The sequence below is a fragment of the Pagrus pagrus genome (genome assembly GCF_965226575.1).
Source record: "Pagrus pagrus genome assembly, chromosome: 17".
In the NCBI taxonomy this organism is placed as follows: domain Eukaryota; kingdom Metazoa; phylum Chordata; class Actinopteri; order Spariformes; family Sparidae; genus Pagrus; species Pagrus pagrus.
This window is the reverse complement of record NC_140201.1, coordinates 16,662,924-16,680,145: the sequence shown is the minus strand read 5'-3', so window position 1 is coordinate 16,680,145 and position 17,222 is coordinate 16,662,924. Positions and strand designations below refer to the sequence as shown.

Sequence of the window (17,222 nt, the reverse complement as noted above, 5' to 3'; positions counted from 1 at the left end):
CGTGTGATGATCTGCACTATGAATGTCTAATATGAGCATGATGTTGGCATAATGACTGTCACTTACTGGAGGGAAAGAGCTGGCTGCTCCTTTGACTGTGTGTGCAGCCTTGACTTAGTGTGTGTTACCTGAGTAGCTGTAATCAGTTACTTCCAACCCTGCTTTGACTAAACTTATATTTTAACATGATATCTTTGGTTTTACTTAAATATGACTTTACTTTTTACAACAGTGTTCAGGATATATGGGAGTTATCAAAATTAGCAGTTCACAGATTGTTCAGGCTAACATCCACATCTGTAATACGACTGGGAAAATCAACTTTTTCTGAAAGTGCAATAAATAAAATAATATAAGTAAAATATATCTGACTAGTCGCTAAATAATAAAGAAAAATAAAGAAAATGGATGCCTCACATAAACCACAAATAGGCTGCTCAAGATAATTACACCTACATTTTATGGATTTATTGTTAAAATGTCAACACAAGTACTTCCAGATATTTACACATCGTTTTTACCCTCACTTGACCAACCTTGCAATCATGCAACTGTTCTGATAAATGTGACTCTTTTCCATCTTTACCATTCATCCCATATGATCTAAACACAGCGTGTGTGTGTGGGTGTGTGCATGTGTTTGTGTGTGGGTGTGTGCATGTGTGTGTGTGTGCATGCGTCTCGTTTTTGGTCTTGAAATCCATGAGAGAATTGATCCACCAGTACGTTAATGCAAATCCGCTAGTTCTATTCAATCTTGATTGATGTGTTGCTTTTTGTTGCGTCGAGTGGAACAAGCCGTCTTTTATTCTGCAGCTTCACATTTACATAATGTGTAACAGAAGCATAATTGTATCTCAGTCTCAAGCTGTAACTTGTGATTATTTTCATGAATGATATTTATTTATTGCTTATAATATATTAGAAAACACAGTAAAATGACCATCACAATTTTCTCAAATTGCTTGTTTTGTCCAGATAACAGTTCAAAATCAAACTAATTTAATTAACAATCATATAAATCAACAATAAAGGTTAATATGGGAATAGTTGAGATTATATTTTCTAGTGTGTGTGTGTCTACATGTTTTTCCCTTGTGTGTTCGATTTAGCTGCTGACAGATGGGCATGCATGTGTGTTAGATTAGATATAATCAAACACACAAATGGACGGATGTGTGTGTGTGTGATGTTGCTAACTGAAGGAGCATCCCTTCCTCTTGGGACAGGACCCTCAGCACCAATAAAGAGCTGTCTGTCACATCTACCCATGGAGCACTCAGAGTGAGAAATAACCTCCCACCCGGTGAGAACTCGTTCTAATATTTATAGAGATATTAATATTGATGAGCTCCTTTTATTGCCCCATAGATCTTTGTAATGGTTTTGTAACTGTTTACCCTATCGGCACTTACGTAGGCAGTTATAGATGGTTAAGTGTTCTTATAGCTTTTTCTAATCTATGTATGGATTAAAAATTTGAATACCATCACCATTTTTATGTTTTTTAGTCCTTTGGGGGATCTGTGGCACAAGCTGTTCATTTGAATGAAAAGAAAGCTCAAGTTTTTCTCCTAATTTTAATAATTTTTTTTGAGTATATTTATTCAAGTTTACAGTAATTAAAGCAACATTATTTAACTTTTTTAGCTTAAAAAACAGCTTCAACATCATGTTGATGCTACAGTGTCTTGTAATAGGATGAATGGTGTCTCTGTCTCAGCCACTCCGTCCCAAGTTTTCAACATATAACATTGTTACGACGTAATGAGTTTTGTTTGTAGTTAGCATACACATTGTTACAGACCTGGGCTTTATATTTAAGACAGTGGAGTTGCATTTAGAAACTGTGGGGGCGCCAAATTGCACAAAATGCCAATTTCTATATAATGTTGCTTTAAGAACCAACCAATTGGCCATCTTGAATCCATACTAGTAACACATAGGGGCAGCATATTGCCAGTATAACTGCTGTCTGCTATTCCTTTTATACATCCATCTGTACATGATCTGTAGCTACTGTTAGCTTGTTAGCTCAGTTGGCTGTGCAGCTAGCCAGACTACCAGGGGAGTGTTGGTGTTTACATAAACTAGCACAGGAGCTTTGGACCGGAGGGAAAAAGAGGTTTTCAGGCCCAGGTCCATTTTTCTTCATTTTTTTAATGTTTTGAACAATAATTCTTACATATTACACCTTTAAAGTTCTTTTTCCTGATTATACCTGCATATTTTTACTAAAAAGTAACATTTTCAATGTAGGGCTTCTACGTGCAACAGAGTATTTTTACAGTACCACAGTAGTAATTATATTTAAGTAAACAACATTAACATGTCCTCCACCACTGTCAATATCGAGATGATGACAGAGACCAGGAAGAAAACAGACGGAGGGAGGTTTCTCGCAGTTAGTGGCTGAATTCCAGCCTCAAATTTCTATAATGGGGCTGTGAGTATGGGAGTGCTGGGATCAGCTTCTGGGCCCTGGTGACGAGTTTTCTTATGCATGAAGGCTCTTGATCCACCATTCAGCAGCAAATGAGAGACTTCAAACACTGATGAAGATACCGCACGGAGAGACGCCTGACTGCGTGTTTGCATGTAAATGTGTTTAGAGAGGGTACACTTTGCATTGATTTACTTTACTACGGTGTGTTTACAGCGTGTCTACATACATGTGTGTCTCCAGGGCACACACACACACGGATAGCATGAGTTGCAGGGCCATGAGCTCAGTGTCTGGTGGATTAAATGTGCTGTGAGTAAGCAGCACAGTGAGAGGGGGAAACGCTGAGGGATGCTTTCTAGGACTGAAGCTCACATGGTGTCCTCTAAGAGTGTGTGTGTGTGTGTGTGTGTGTGTGTCTGTGAGAGAGTGTTTGTGTGCCAGCATCAAAGCCTGCTGTCAGTCAGTTTTATGGCATTAATAAGATAAAACTTCAAGTCAGCTGTCATGAAAGGGAGCTGATTCACATTAAGTGACAACTAGAAACCTCATTTTTCTGATATAGTGTCATGTGTAAGAAGAGTGTGTACTGATAGCAGATTAACTTCAAATGGATGCCGATATAATGAGCCTTTCCATCCCAGCTGTGCATTTTTTTAATGATATTTCAAAGATATTTAAAGATGAATATATGTAGAAAAAAGTTATATATAAAATAAATACATATTAATATAAGATAAGGTTCCGTTTATTAAAGTAGCATCTTTCCCTGTTTGCACACTGGAAATACTCAAACTTTAGTATCAGGGTCATGTGTAGTCATTACCTCATCGTCATCAGCATCATAGTGGGCGTACTGCTGCTCCAGCAGCTCTCTCTGTCTCCTCTCTTGCTCCAGGGTCTGCTGGATGAGCGTGGCCACCTCACTCTGCTGGCCCGGACGCTCTCGGCCAATCACAAACCTGCAACGACACGCGCTGTTATAGACAGCCCTGGCAACACATACACAATGTCAGCTATAAACATTAAAGTTACTACTGCATGTAATAACTGCAGCATTTACATGAGCCTTTTAATTTAATGACTCAATAATTATGTTGTAAGTACAGCTGTTAAAATTATCATCACAAGCCTCCAGAATGCATTTTACACCATCTGTCATCATTTTCATTTCAGAAAATCTGATTCTGTAGCAAAGGGTTGCAATAGGAAGTGAAAGGGTTTATGGGAAATGTAGTCTTCGATAAATGCTTGTACGTAAAAGGGTTGACCATTTGTCTAAGGCCAGAGATATACTTAGTTTTAAGTATGTGTCCATATGCACATTATGTCTGCCTCGCATATTTGGATAAGACTATTGGCAGATGTCGATTTCAACAGAATTGTTTACTTTCTAATATCTGTATTGGCATCAGCCCCAAAAATCGAGTAATTTTAAGCTCTAATTTAAAGCACTGGTGGTGCTCTTTTGTTGGATCAGGGGTCAGTAGGCACATCAGCAGCAACAACAATGGTAGAAAACTTTGAAGACAAGCTGATGGATCAAGTCTGCATCGGTAAGATGTGTCATTGTCGCTGCACAGTGACAAATACGCTTGTAAAAATAGCTGACAAAAGCTAAGTACCAGTCCAAGACTGTAACGTCTGTGTATAGCGGAAAACGTTCAAAAATGGAGTGGGGAAAGAGTCTACGGCATGTTTTGTTCACCAGACATCAGATGCCTGAACTGGCTAAAAAGTTTCAGCTGTTCCTATTCCTCCCGTAACATGCATAGTATATAGACAAGCGTGTGACCAATAATGTCCATGATGCAGCCGATTGTCGACACAAATATGTGGTTAAAAAGCAAGCATATCTCTAGCCTAAGTCATATTTGTTAATAAACTATTCATTTTACAATGTCATATAGAAGTTTGAAAATAAGACAGTCAACACCTTCAAATAAATGAAAAAAGTTTATCAACATAGTATTTCTTCCACAGAATTTCCATTTAGATATACAGGTACACTGAGCATCACACCTATTAGCATTCATACACCTGCACTTTTGCTAAATATCTGCTCCAATTTCTTGTCTCCCTCTAACAGTGTGTGTGTGTGTGTGTTTTTGTGAAATGACCACTGCAGCCACTGTGTGAGAGCAGCCAGAGCCCACAGCCACATAGCGATGACAGCAATATCTGCTGACGTATCAGGGCAGGGCCGGGAGACGGGACACACATAATAATGTGAAAAGGCAGTCAGCTCGGCCAGGCGGCCTGTTATTAGCCTGGCATAGAAATGGAGAGAGACACAGGCAGTGCCTCCGAGCTATACGGACTACTGACTACTGTAGTCACACATGGGACCCAACTATGATAAACTGTAGAAAAAGTGAAAAAGGGGAACGAGCAGATGAAACTGAAAAACATGCAAATACAACCTGCCTTCCTGCCTTTTTTTGTGTTTGTATGTATGACAGGGACTAAGAAGCGTCTTTGATTCAAGAACACACAGTTGACAAAAACGGCTAGAGGCAGAATGATGAACTCTCCCTCCATTGTAACATTCCCAACATCATCTCCAGTTCATTCGTCTCATAACTCAAAGAAAACCAAGCAACGGTGTCTGAAAACCCCTCAGACCCGTTCCAAGAAATCTCCAACCCAGCAGGGGCTCTGTCACTGTGTGTGTGTGGTCCTATCTACTGTCTGTGCACAAGTTAGTGTGTAAGACTGAGACAGGGAGACAGAAAGAAAGCGAAAGGGAGAGAGAGAGTGGATTCAAGATAGGGCCTAATCAAGTGAATACAGTTCCCGAGAGCTCTTTCATATATTTCTAAAGGCGATGTGGAAAAGGCCTTACGCTCCAGCAGAGAGGCGTGTTTGATCTACATGTGAAGGAACAACTGAAGGGCACGACAGAGATAGAAAATAAGAAGAAAAAAAAAGGAAACGGAGAGGAGGCCCCGGCTAAGCTAAGTACTGTACTGGAACAAGCCTTCGGACAGCAGGGAGGTCTGAGGAGCAGCTGACCTGGAAACAGCCTTTCTCCTCACGCAAGGGGAGTCTGTCTTAGTTCCTCCCTGCCTCCCACTGTTCTGGGGCTTCCACACAGCACTGTGTCACTTCAACTGCAGAAACCTTCACTTCTGATCTCATTTACTCTAATTCATACAGACATGGCTCTTAAAGTTAAGGAACTTGAAGGGACAACATTTCTAATATTTGCTTGAAGAGTGAAAAAAGCTCAAAGTTAGGTTGGGAGAACAGGAACAGTGTCTAATAGGTGGCGCTGGGTTGTCAAGCATTTGAGGATGTGAGCACAGTTTCACACTTCACAGATATGAGGGGTCAACCAAGGTGGAAGTGTGTGTGTATATATAGGCTCATTTAAGGATTTCCTCTTTTTGCTCAATTGTTTTTTCCTGTTGGTTGTGAACATCTGGTGTATTATAGTTGACTTAGTTAAAGGATAAATATGATGTTTTACTATGTTTTTGTTTTAATCATGCTGTAAATATTTAAGTCTGTGGCCTTCAGCCAATCTGTTGAACAGGAGATTTTAAACCTTAAAAACAGGCCACATATACAGCATATTGTTACATTTTTGAAAAAGCCTAAAGCTGAAGAGGTTTCCTAAAAATACCTGGTCACTGTAGAGAGTAAAGAGGCTGTGTGGCAGAACGTAGCAGCAACTCAGCGACCAAAATGTCTGTAGCTCAGGAGGTAGAGCAGGTCGTCCAGTAAACGGAAGGTCACTAGTTCGAATCCCTGCTTGCCCCGGCTGCATGTCGAAGTGTCCTTGAGCAAGATACTGAACCCCAAATTGCTCCTGATGAGCAGTTGGCACCTTGCATGGCAGCCTCTGCCATCAGTGTGTGTGAATGGGTGAATGTGACAAGTGTTGTAAAGCACTTTGAGTGGTCAGTAGACTGGAAAAGTGCTATAGAAATGCTTCTTCTTTTCTGAAGTACCTGCTGCTAAAAACCTCACAATTTTACACTTTCCTTCCATTTTCACACTGTTTTTGTCATTTGTGTCCTGTCTTATAGTCTATGTTGTGTTTACAGTCTCCATCTCTTGCATTATGATGTTATGCACAGATTTGATCAGCTCATGTCCTACTTTCTATGTTGCATATTTTATGTCTTGCATTGTCTAGTGTCAGCGTTTCATACCAAATGTGTATTTGTACGTAGACAGGGTGACAATAAAGGGAGTCTGAGTCTTTTAGTAAATGTAACACAAACAAGAATAATAAGTGCATTTGCTGCAGACTTTTGTGCACTAATGCGGAGTAGGATGCTGCTGCAGTTGCTTCTTCTAAATTTAGAAATATCACACGATAGCAAAATTATGAGAAAAAAACTAAATATAGAGTAGATAATTAGAAACAAGTAAAAATAAAAATATATTAAGAATTGTATTACATATGACAACTTTATATACATATATAGAGAGAAATAGAAATAGTACTTGAAATAAAAATATGTAAACATATGTGCCTGATACTGCAGTATAGCTACATTGTAGATAATATTGTGTAATAACTAAATATAATTGACAACAATTTACATTAAGATGCCACAGTACGCCGGAGTAATTGCCACGTTGAAGAGTTGCTAAAATAACAGCAGAATAATGGCACATGATATTGCACAGACCTGATATATTGCACAATTTATTTAATAATACCTCGTCCCTTTATAGGTAATAAAGATGCATCAAACTATGTTGGGCTAAAATTAGGTCTAAATTCAGCAAATGTCTTCCATAGGTGATGCATTCTCTTTCTCATTTATTGCTATTAAGTGCTTTTTTCTCTCGTGTACCCCCCACAAGTGATCTATACTGTGAAACAGAGCCTTTAAAACACTGTGTTTCATGCTGTCAGGGGGCTTCTGACTAAAACCTGGATGATTTGCTGCTGGAAGTCGGGTTAAATATAGCTAAAATGGCAAATATAGGACAGTTGGCCACGAAACCTCTGGTGATCAGATAGAGAGAGGGAAGGATTTACCAAGGAGTGGGAGGAGGAGGCGGAGGAGGCGTGAGTGGGTGAGACATGATGGAGGAAGACTGAAATAGTGAGAGAGCAGAGCAGGAGAGGAGAGTGAAAATAGGTCTGGTGATTCTATTACAACTTGTGTTAAATTTAAAATGTCCTATATCTTATATGTAATTCAGTGTAGTTCTAGCACTTTAATAGACGGATCCGACTATAAATCTCTCTGCACTGCTCATGTAAACCTATATATACCTGCTAGATAGATGGACAGGTGATAGATAGCTCCTTTTCAAGGCTGCCTCACCTGTAGTGTCACATCCTGGTATGTGGAAAACCCTCATTGTCAATATTAGCTTAGCAAACAGCATCAGTCCAGCCAGCAGTCTGTTCCGATACTGTCGGACATGTCTTTGTTCAGCCACCAGCATTTCCCCGGGCACTGTACTCACCACACACACATCTATCTTTCCACATCCCACAGAGATGGAGGTTGAAAACCACACAGAGGCCTTGTTTTATTCAATATAACAGCTGTCTCATCATGTGTAGTGTGTCTACAGACGGACGGATCAATGAATTGAGACAGGAATAGCAGGCTTCAGAAGGATGTAAAGAGGTGTGAAAACAGAATATGATATGTAGGGAGAAGAGAGTAAGAGTAAAAAGAAGAGTTAGACAGGATGGAGAGTGCCGAACATCAGATGATGTTGGTAAGACAAAGAGAAAAAAGGCAAGACCATAATAAACCATACCAAGCAAAGGGAAAGACAAGAGACAGAAACAACACAGAAAGAAGAGATGCAAGGATAAGCACTGGCTTTCCAAATCAAAGCCTTCCTGCCATGCTGTTTGTGTATGTGTGCGGTCTGCTCCCCACTGCTCTAAGCGGACCCCTGCCAAAAAACACTCAACTGTCAAACACACAAGACTTTTGTCACATATTGTGCTCCCACATCGTCAGCCGTCTCAGATATGGTAATGACGCTTGCCAAACAAAATCTCGCCGAGTGTGGCGGCTTAGGCGGCTGTGTTCAGCAACTTTTGCACCACGACAGCAGGACCAGCAGAATTACACCGAGAGAAGGCTGTCTTCTTATGCGTGGACGTCACCGATCGTTGCTGAATTCAAAGGACGTTTCTAAGTGTGTTAGCACTTATGTCCGATGATGGATGATGGCGTCTGGTTCTTGGGGCTGATAACTGCTTGACACACTTTGGTTTCTATAATCTCACAGTAATCCAAAGATCCTCATCAGTGGGTGAAAACATACAAATCTTATGTGTGTCTGCAATCTAAGAAGAAATGAACATCTTATTTGATGATTAATTTATTTAATCTGACGGTGGAGTACTTTAATCTGACTTTTTGTCCAGTGTAAATCATCGTTCTGATAACTTTCTTGAATTATATTTCACACTGGCATTGCTTTGACCTGCATTCATGTTCAAATGACCTCATCTCAGCGGCAAAATCTTTGCGTCTTGAGAAAATATGGGATCATAAAATGTCTGTGGGTCTTACCTGACCACTCCTGATGTGTTCCTGAGGACGGAGGCAGCGAAGCTCTGCGTCACACCCACCAGACTGGTCCCATCCACCTCCACGATCTGGTCATTCACCTTGATCCTGACAAACACACACACACACAAGCAAGCAAAAAGTCAGCACTTTGCGTAACAATCCTTTGTGCAAGTTTACTGTCTTGGATGCAGTCTAGAAAAATTCAAAACAAAATTATGTTATGACTCATGCAGCAAAACTACCACAACATGCACAAGGGACAAACAAACTGGCCTATCATGCATATTCACATTTTTTTGCAAATTACACACAAAAAAAGTGCCAGACTGTCTTGTGGTCACAGATTTCCACTGTGGTAGCTCCAGACTATTACCTAACAAAGAGACAGAAGCGATGAGACTCAAAACAAACTAGGAGGGCTAACGAGGACATGGCGAGCCGTTCCCTGGGCCACAACACAGCCGGAATTTCTGCTCTGGTAACGATGGGAGGTCAACTAAGTTCTTGACCTGAAATGAAAGTCATGATGATCCACTATTCATGACACGGGTGAATTGTGTGAACAAATAGATGCACTTGCTAAATATTCGATTTAAATCCACTTATACATTTGCATAACAAACAGACTAAGAAGGATTATAAATCTGAGTTTTGAATAATTTCTTGGACATATGAATAAAACAATAAGTAGCTCTCATTCTCTTTCAACAAAACACCATATTGTTGTAAGACTTCACAGCGTGAAGGCACAACGCATGCATCAATTTCTTCTACAGCAAATAACTTTGGTCTCCTCTGCAAAGCTCCTGCTTCTATTTGGTCCAAGTAATAACAATGTGTAAGAAGCCTGCAGAAATAAAGGAGCAATGTCTTCAATAGATGAACACAGACAATTGATCCAATCAATTCCAGCTCCAGCACTCTGGTGACTGGAGAGGGATGACACCGACGTAAATTGAGAGGACAGTGAAAAGAGAGTTTTCTCCAGTTCTACAGAGATCACTTAACATGCACTGCCTACAACTTCCATATATCCTGACCCTTTAGATAAACTAATTCTACATTACACTACTACAATACACACAAGCACGCAGACTCTATAATATTTGGTGCAAACGTTTATGAATTTTGATTTCTCATCCATAAACTTGAGTGACTTACAAGGGACGGATCAAATAAAGAGTGGTCATTAACGACAGTGTGCTTACGGTTGATTCAAAAAAGATGCTGAGCACAAAAAAACCTTGACCTTCTAAGAATCCAGTTTGTAACTTATGCACCTGTGACGCACAGCTCATAGGCTTGGACACTTATGCATCGCAAACTGCAATACCCCCCCATAACCAGCAGGGAAATCCCTTATGTCTAACTTTTAGATTTCAGTCTGATTTTATAAATGAGGCCCCAGGCACCTACAATTTCCAACTCAACAACATTTCCTTACTGCCAAACCTCTGCAGATTGTATTTGAAGTTTAGATCAAATTCCCTGCAAAGTCAAGATCAAAATCAAGCAATGACGGCTGTACCCACAACTGCAGTAACCAGTGTCCTTGTCAGCTCCCGTCTCAGACTGTCACAACATCTAGCAGCTGCACAGCACGATCCAATCCGACCCTGACACTCAACACATCAACCGGAGCTGTCATATGGATGTATAGAGCCTGACAGGTAGACAGAGAGCGAGCTGGTTGTCTGTCAGTCAGCAGCTCAGATGCTTTTCTGACCTTCATGGCATCTAACATCTCAATCTGGCTTTGTGGGGCCGATGGCTGACTGACACCAAAGGAGGCGGGAAACAAGACAAAAAAACTGACAACAAAGGAGGATGACACAAAAGAACACACATACACACCTTCATTCTTACCACAGCATGCACACACACCTTTGGTCATCTGCACCAAACAATACAGTGAGCAACAGCCAAGCCCATCTATCTGTCTGACTCTGTGTGTGTGCGTGTGTGTGTGTGTTTGTGTGTGTGTGTGTGTGTGTGTGTGTGTGTGTGTGTGTGTCAGACCATCACGTCTGACTCAGCAAGAGAAGAGAGAAAACCCTAAAGCTGGAGAGGGTAATGATGGGAGGAAATTACATTCTGGCTAGTGTCTTCTCCGTTGAGTATGTGTGCGTGTGTGTGTGTGTGTGTGTGTGAGAGAGAGAGAGAGAGACAGAGGGACAGGACTTAGAGGACGAATTAACACGCACAAGTTATCTCAGTTATTTTATCTCATATTTTGATGGAGGTTTATTGTGAAATCCGTCGTAGAAACACTTGCAGAACTGCTGGTTCACAAAAAAGGATTTTTCTGTTTCCGCCACCTACAGCAATAGAGGCACGAGCCATGTGTCTGAACACTACATTAAATCAAAAACATTATTAAAAGAGGTCAAGAAGAAGTGTTTCTCCTCTATCTCCTTCTCATTATGTGCAAAGGTCAGCAGCAAATGGGATCAAAGTTGACACTGACCGATTAGTAAACGGAGCGTTTTCACAGAAAGGATTTTTACTGTGTGTGATCTCCCTGCCCTACATGGAGTATTTCACACACTTCATACAGTTGTTAATGCTGTGTATACACTATAGTCCACAACTATTTCATTTTATTGAGATAAACTAGCAGTATCTGGATGAGAGGGTTAAAGAACACGATATGTTCTTTGGTCCATATACTCCAACAATATCTATATCTACAGTACCATCTAACAAATGTCCACATTTTAATAGTAGATAGTTGATAGTTGATTGCTGACATGCTACACAGATAACACTATAATGTATTTTTTGATAATGTTGACCATTCTTACCACCTTAATTTAGTGTGTTAGCATGCTCACACAAAGCAGACTGACTCTCATTATGCGAAAATCCCTGAACCCATGCCGCTAGTGAGGCTAAAAATGTAAGCGAGCATAGTTTCTCAAGAACAACATGGGCCCTGTTTTTTGAGGGACGCATTCATTAATTGTCAACAAAACAGCGACGACATTGAGTAGATTGTGGAGAACTGAGACTTTGTTCATTTTTAATAAGTGAGAGAAAGGAGGAAAAAACCTCCAGGCTCAGAAGTGAATTGAACTTGAGCTACAGCGCAGCCTTCCTCTGATCTTTTCAACTCTCCATACTTTTCCCAATCACTGAGACATTTTGAAATCAGTGCGACTGTCATCTTAGAACAGGATCAACTTTTGTCACTTTGGAACAAGCTGTTTCTTTCCCTCACTCCTCTCCCCCGCCTCGCTACATTTTAACTAATCTCGCTCTCATGTGTTCCTGAAAATGCCAGCGCCGGCTGCTGCATAAAAGAAAGAAAAAAAAATTAATCCCCGAAGAAAAAACACACCTACCGCAAACAACCCCAGTGCACTAGGGTTCCCGGTGTGTATACTGAGCTTACAGTACTTACTGCTCTCATACTGCCTGGAATGGAAGTGCCTATCAGGTTTTTAATCTGGTTATGGGGAACCTGAACCACACAGCCACACTAATAGGTAGAAGCTGGTGGTTTAGAGGTGGAAAAAAAAACCACAGCTTGCCTGCTGAGAAGCTGTCATCTCCTCCTCTACCCCTGCCTGAGTGCTTACTCTGCACTGTTGACGCTTTATAATGCTCACAGACACACAACACAGTTTCTGCCTCGCAAAAACACACACATCATCATAGACGCACTGTGAATATGGAGGGCCTTTCATTTTCTTCAAACTAACTTTTGCAAGGAATACAAGTGACATAACACACCCTAATGCATCTCTCTGTCACACATACACACACACACGCCCACACAACCATACACTGCACACTGTACGTTGTTTGTGTGAGACTTCATGTCCCAGACTGCGCCTCTCCCAGTGGATCTAATCCGAACCCCTGCTGCTAAATCTGACAGGGACAGAGTGTTAGTGTGAGTTTGTGTGTGACTGTGTGTGTGAGTGAGTGTGTGTGTGTGTTTGTTACAGAGAGGTGGAGAAGGCGTTAAACGGAAACAAGATAGCTGTTTAATTGCTCTGTGTGTTTTTGGACAATATTTGATAAGTGCATGTTTGGGTGTGCACATGCTGAGCTTCCTTGTGCTCTTATCTGCTTTAAAGTGTCTCCAGACTTACTAATCGCTGAGTCATACTGTCTGTGAGATGTCCAATGGGAAAGCAGCTCTCACCTGCTGTCTCTCTCAGCAGCTCCGCCCTCTATGACGGTCTTGACGAAGATACCCAGCTTCTCCAGGCCTGCGTCAGCACCAACACCCATCCCGATGATACTGATCCCCAGGCCGTCGTCATCTGGAAACATACAGACTACATTAGGGCTGCAACTGTTATTTTTCATTACTGATCAATCATGTGGTCTATAAAATGTCAGGAAAAAGCAAAAAGCGTCCATCCTAGTTTCTCGAAGTCCAAGGTGATGTCATTCTGCTTTTTTCTAGGTCGCAAGTTGTATGAACGCAGGAAATCTGACAAAATGTCGATGCTTTCTGATTTATTAGCAGCTGAAAAGATGATGGCTAGTGAAAATCCGGAGGGACATGGGGCCATATTTCAAGGTAAAACAATATATTTGATGACCCATTAGCAAGAACTAACGTTACCAGTCAACCACTTCCTAGCTTACATTACTAGTTGACAGTGTGAAAGGGTACGATAGGAAATAAATATATTAACTTTAAAATATCAATGTACATTGATTGATAGTACTAAAATAGAAGTGAAACCCCTGGATGTAATTAAACGGCAAGTTAGCTAGGAAGACGTAAAACACTAACGTTAGCTAATGGGTCATCATATATGTTGTTTTATTTTGAAATATGGCCTGATGTCCTTCATTCGTGTTTCTCAAAGTCCGAGGTGAACTTTTTCATGTCTGGTTTTGTCAGTCCAAAATTGAAAACAGTAATTTTTATGCCAAGTATCAATTATTGATAAGTTGGCATTTATTTTTCTGTTAAATGAATAATTGATCAATCGACTAATCCTTGCAGCATTGGACCATACATTATGAGTGTGTTTTAGGTCTGTTTAAGTTTGTGATGCGGCACAGCAGGGTAAGAGCCTCCATTTCCCAACTTTCCAATGACCTTGGAACAAACCCAAAATGGCTCCCAGTAAAAACTGGTGTCATGTGGGCTGAATATGGAAAAATGGTTGAATGAATACACTTAAACAGAAGAACAACTGTTTTATTAATGGAGCATTTACTATATAGGCATGGTGGCCTTCACATAATGGGAAATTTCCCTTCCCGTGTAGCATCCGTCCATCTCCATCCTGTGTTAATTATTCACGAGTTGTCACAGTTACATAACAGGGGGTGGATGGTGAAACCCCCCACGATGTGAAGCCATTCTATTTTGGGTCCTTGGCGTTATTGGATTTCAACACAGGAAAACCTCAACAGGAAAAGATGAGTGAGGAGGATGAAATATCACCTCTTTGTAGCTCGTGCTGGGAAATTAGGACAAACTGTGCTACTATGATGTCTTTTCATGTGATCTGAGGAGAACTGAACTGAACTGCCACATTGAAAAATGACTGAAAATAAGTTATTTTTGTGCGTTTGAAGATGAGACAGCCTCATTGTTAATGGTCGGGCCAAAAATTCAAAACTTAAATCATAATGGGGGACAGGAGATGAAGAAATTCTGAAAGAAGGAAATGCAGAACCTGGACATAAAGATGAAGAGTAGAAATATCACACCTTTAATTAAAAAAAAAAAATGACAACCCATATGTGGGTGAATCTGTCCACTGGGTATAACTGAGAGGATCCACCTCCGCATTACGATGCTTTTAGATTTTCTTTCCCACCTTTCTCCAGCTCCACAGGGAAGAGCTCCAGTTTCTCCACCCTCTTCTCCAGCTCGTACTCTGCGGAGGAGGCCACGGGATCCACCTCCTCGTTACGGCGGTCGTAGTCCTCGTTGGAGTAGGTGTTGAACACCTGGAGAGGAAGGCACGAAGAGTTAGCGGAGCAGCATGATTCTGGATGTTGAATAAAGTTTTTTAACAGGAGATATTGTACTGAATGTCTCAAATACAGCAAGGTTTGGTTAAACGAAGTTTACAATGCTACACTAATCAACAATCACAACTCATACAAATATGACAAGGCGCTCCTATTCTTTGATGATAACAACGGTTGCCCTGCAGGCAGAGTAATGCAGCTTCTTTACAAGTTTATGAATATGGATGGAAGTAAATAAGAGCCTTTTTGTTCTCAACCCATGCATTATCTACACAACAAAGCTAACAACACTGTGGTATACAAAGGCCCTGAGAACAAAGCCACAGCTACAGCCACAACAAGAGAAAAGCCTAGTGTGGAGAAACATTATGAGGATAGGGAGGCCTTCCTCCTGCTCTAAGCTGTGTGGCCCTCCTCGTATGAACCTCTCCTCCACAGCAAGAGTCTGCCATCACTTCACATCTCATCCCGGCCAAGCATCTCAATGCTCTCTGCACCAGAGAGGGAGGGGAGGAGATGAGAGAGTTGTGGACAAGCAGGCTTGAACGTGCATGCTGTTGTCACGTCTGTAGTGCAGCCTTCTGTGATGGCGGCTGGGGCTCAATAAAAGGGTATAAAAGTGTTCATGCAGATACGTATAACGATATAAGCATCACACCGGCTGTCTGTGCGTCTCTGCAGACCAACACTGATTGCAGCTAAAAACTAGCGACATATGCCACATGGTGTTGTCTCTTAAAAGCAGGAAGTTCAGGGAAGGAGAGCACACATATAGCTTGAAGGAGACATTTTGTGCTAATTTTAAGGTTCATAATTTCATTTTTGGTTGCTGCTGGAATATGCTTACATGCTTTAGTGCTCAAACTGTCCAGTGCTGCAGCACCGTATTCCCCCTCTGTCTGAAACACTGTTTTAGCTCCTGTTTCTTTACGGCCCTCCTCCTGGATACCCGGTCTGTTCTGATTGGTTAACTCACATATGTCTGACCCAGGACCGCTAACAACAACAGAGCACCTGTGCTAATTCTTGCCAAACGTGCCAGACTATCTTAGAGACATTCAGTATGCAAATTAATTTGTGACTCTATGACTTAGTGTGAAAAGTCACGGAATTAAAGGCAGGGCTACTGACGAGGCGTTTCAGGAGCTGTGTTTTCTGTGGGAGAGAGGAGCTTCTGTAGGTGTGGACCTTTTTAACTTTCAAGATTTTTTACATGCACAAGAACCTTTATAAAACACTGAAGGAAAGGGAAAACCAAAAACCATAATAAGTCTTCTTTAATGACATCAGTCATTATCAAAGTTATTCACTGCGCTGCATGCTATTCATCTGTGAGTACACGAATCAGAACTACATTAGATGAGGGAAATAAACACACTGAGGATGCAAAGATGACATCTCATTCCCACAGTGTCACTTCCTATACCAGGGTCATGACCTCTTTGAAGTGGGTGAAGAGGAAATACATTTTCAATAGAGATCAATAAGGCGTCATGTCATTGTCATGACATGAATTGATTAAAGCCTAAAGCCAGATTTATGCTCGTCACTCGTGCGCAGAAGTGGAGCAGGATCTCAGCTGTGTGAGGACAAGTTCAAAAGATAAAAAATGAAAGCATGAATAATGTCAGTCAAGCTATTTGTTCTTTTTAGCTGCACATTTTTCACACTGCAGCGGATGTAGCGTGGGTTTGACTAATATCTTACCACATGATAAAGATCCAACAAACTGCGGTAAATAAATAAATAAACGGCTCTCTGTGTAAGAGACACTGTGCCGGTTGTACACACAGCTTGGGCACACTGATGTAGCGTGATGCTGCCAGGGTTAGTTTCTATTCTTTCCTCTGTGTGAGCCTGCGTGAGCTCTATCCATGACCCCGCTGTCATCAATCATTCAGTGTGATCAACAAGCCTGCATTATTAACGCTTGCATGCACTCACGCACACACACACTCACACACATACATGATAATGTTATGCATAGCATTAAAGAAATATATAAACAAAAACATAGGTGCACAAACACCTCTCTTTCCCTCCACACACATAGACACACACTGCTGATGAATGCTAACACCAGCACTTGCACTGTCCTGGATGTCCCGGACACGATGCCACCATTGGCAGTCGGCACACTCTCTAATGGCCTCTCTCTGTCACTGTGTGCTATCTACAAACACATTAGCATGTGGCCAGTCAGAATGAAAGAGAGAGAGAGAGAGAGAGAGAGAGGTCATGAGGAGAGAGGAGGACGGATGAGGGTGGATCCATGAAAGAGGGCAGACGAAGAGCAGACAGAGAAGGCGCAG

At 41.3% G+C, this 17,222-nt stretch overlaps 1 protein-coding gene across 4 annotated transcripts in view; it reads right to left on the bottom strand.

The window, feature by feature from the left end:
• ppp1r9a (protein phosphatase 1, regulatory subunit 9A) overlaps positions 1–17,222 on the bottom strand; it is a 52,298-nt gene that overhangs the window by 19,427 nt on the left and 15,649 nt on the right. For all 4 annotated transcript variants that reach the window (XM_084379838.1, XM_084379841.1, XM_084379840.1 and 1 more), the window contains exons 3-6: positions 14,754–14,886; positions 13,109–13,229; positions 8,956–9,060; positions 3,270–3,405 (exon numbers count right to left, since the gene is read on the bottom strand). In XM_084379838.1, coding sequence (XP_084235964.1) covers positions 3,270–3,405; positions 8,956–9,060; positions 13,109–13,229; positions 14,754–14,886 — 495 coding nt within the window. The remainder of the gene's footprint in view (positions 1–3,269; positions 3,406–8,955; positions 9,061–13,108; positions 13,230–14,753; positions 14,887–17,222) is intronic.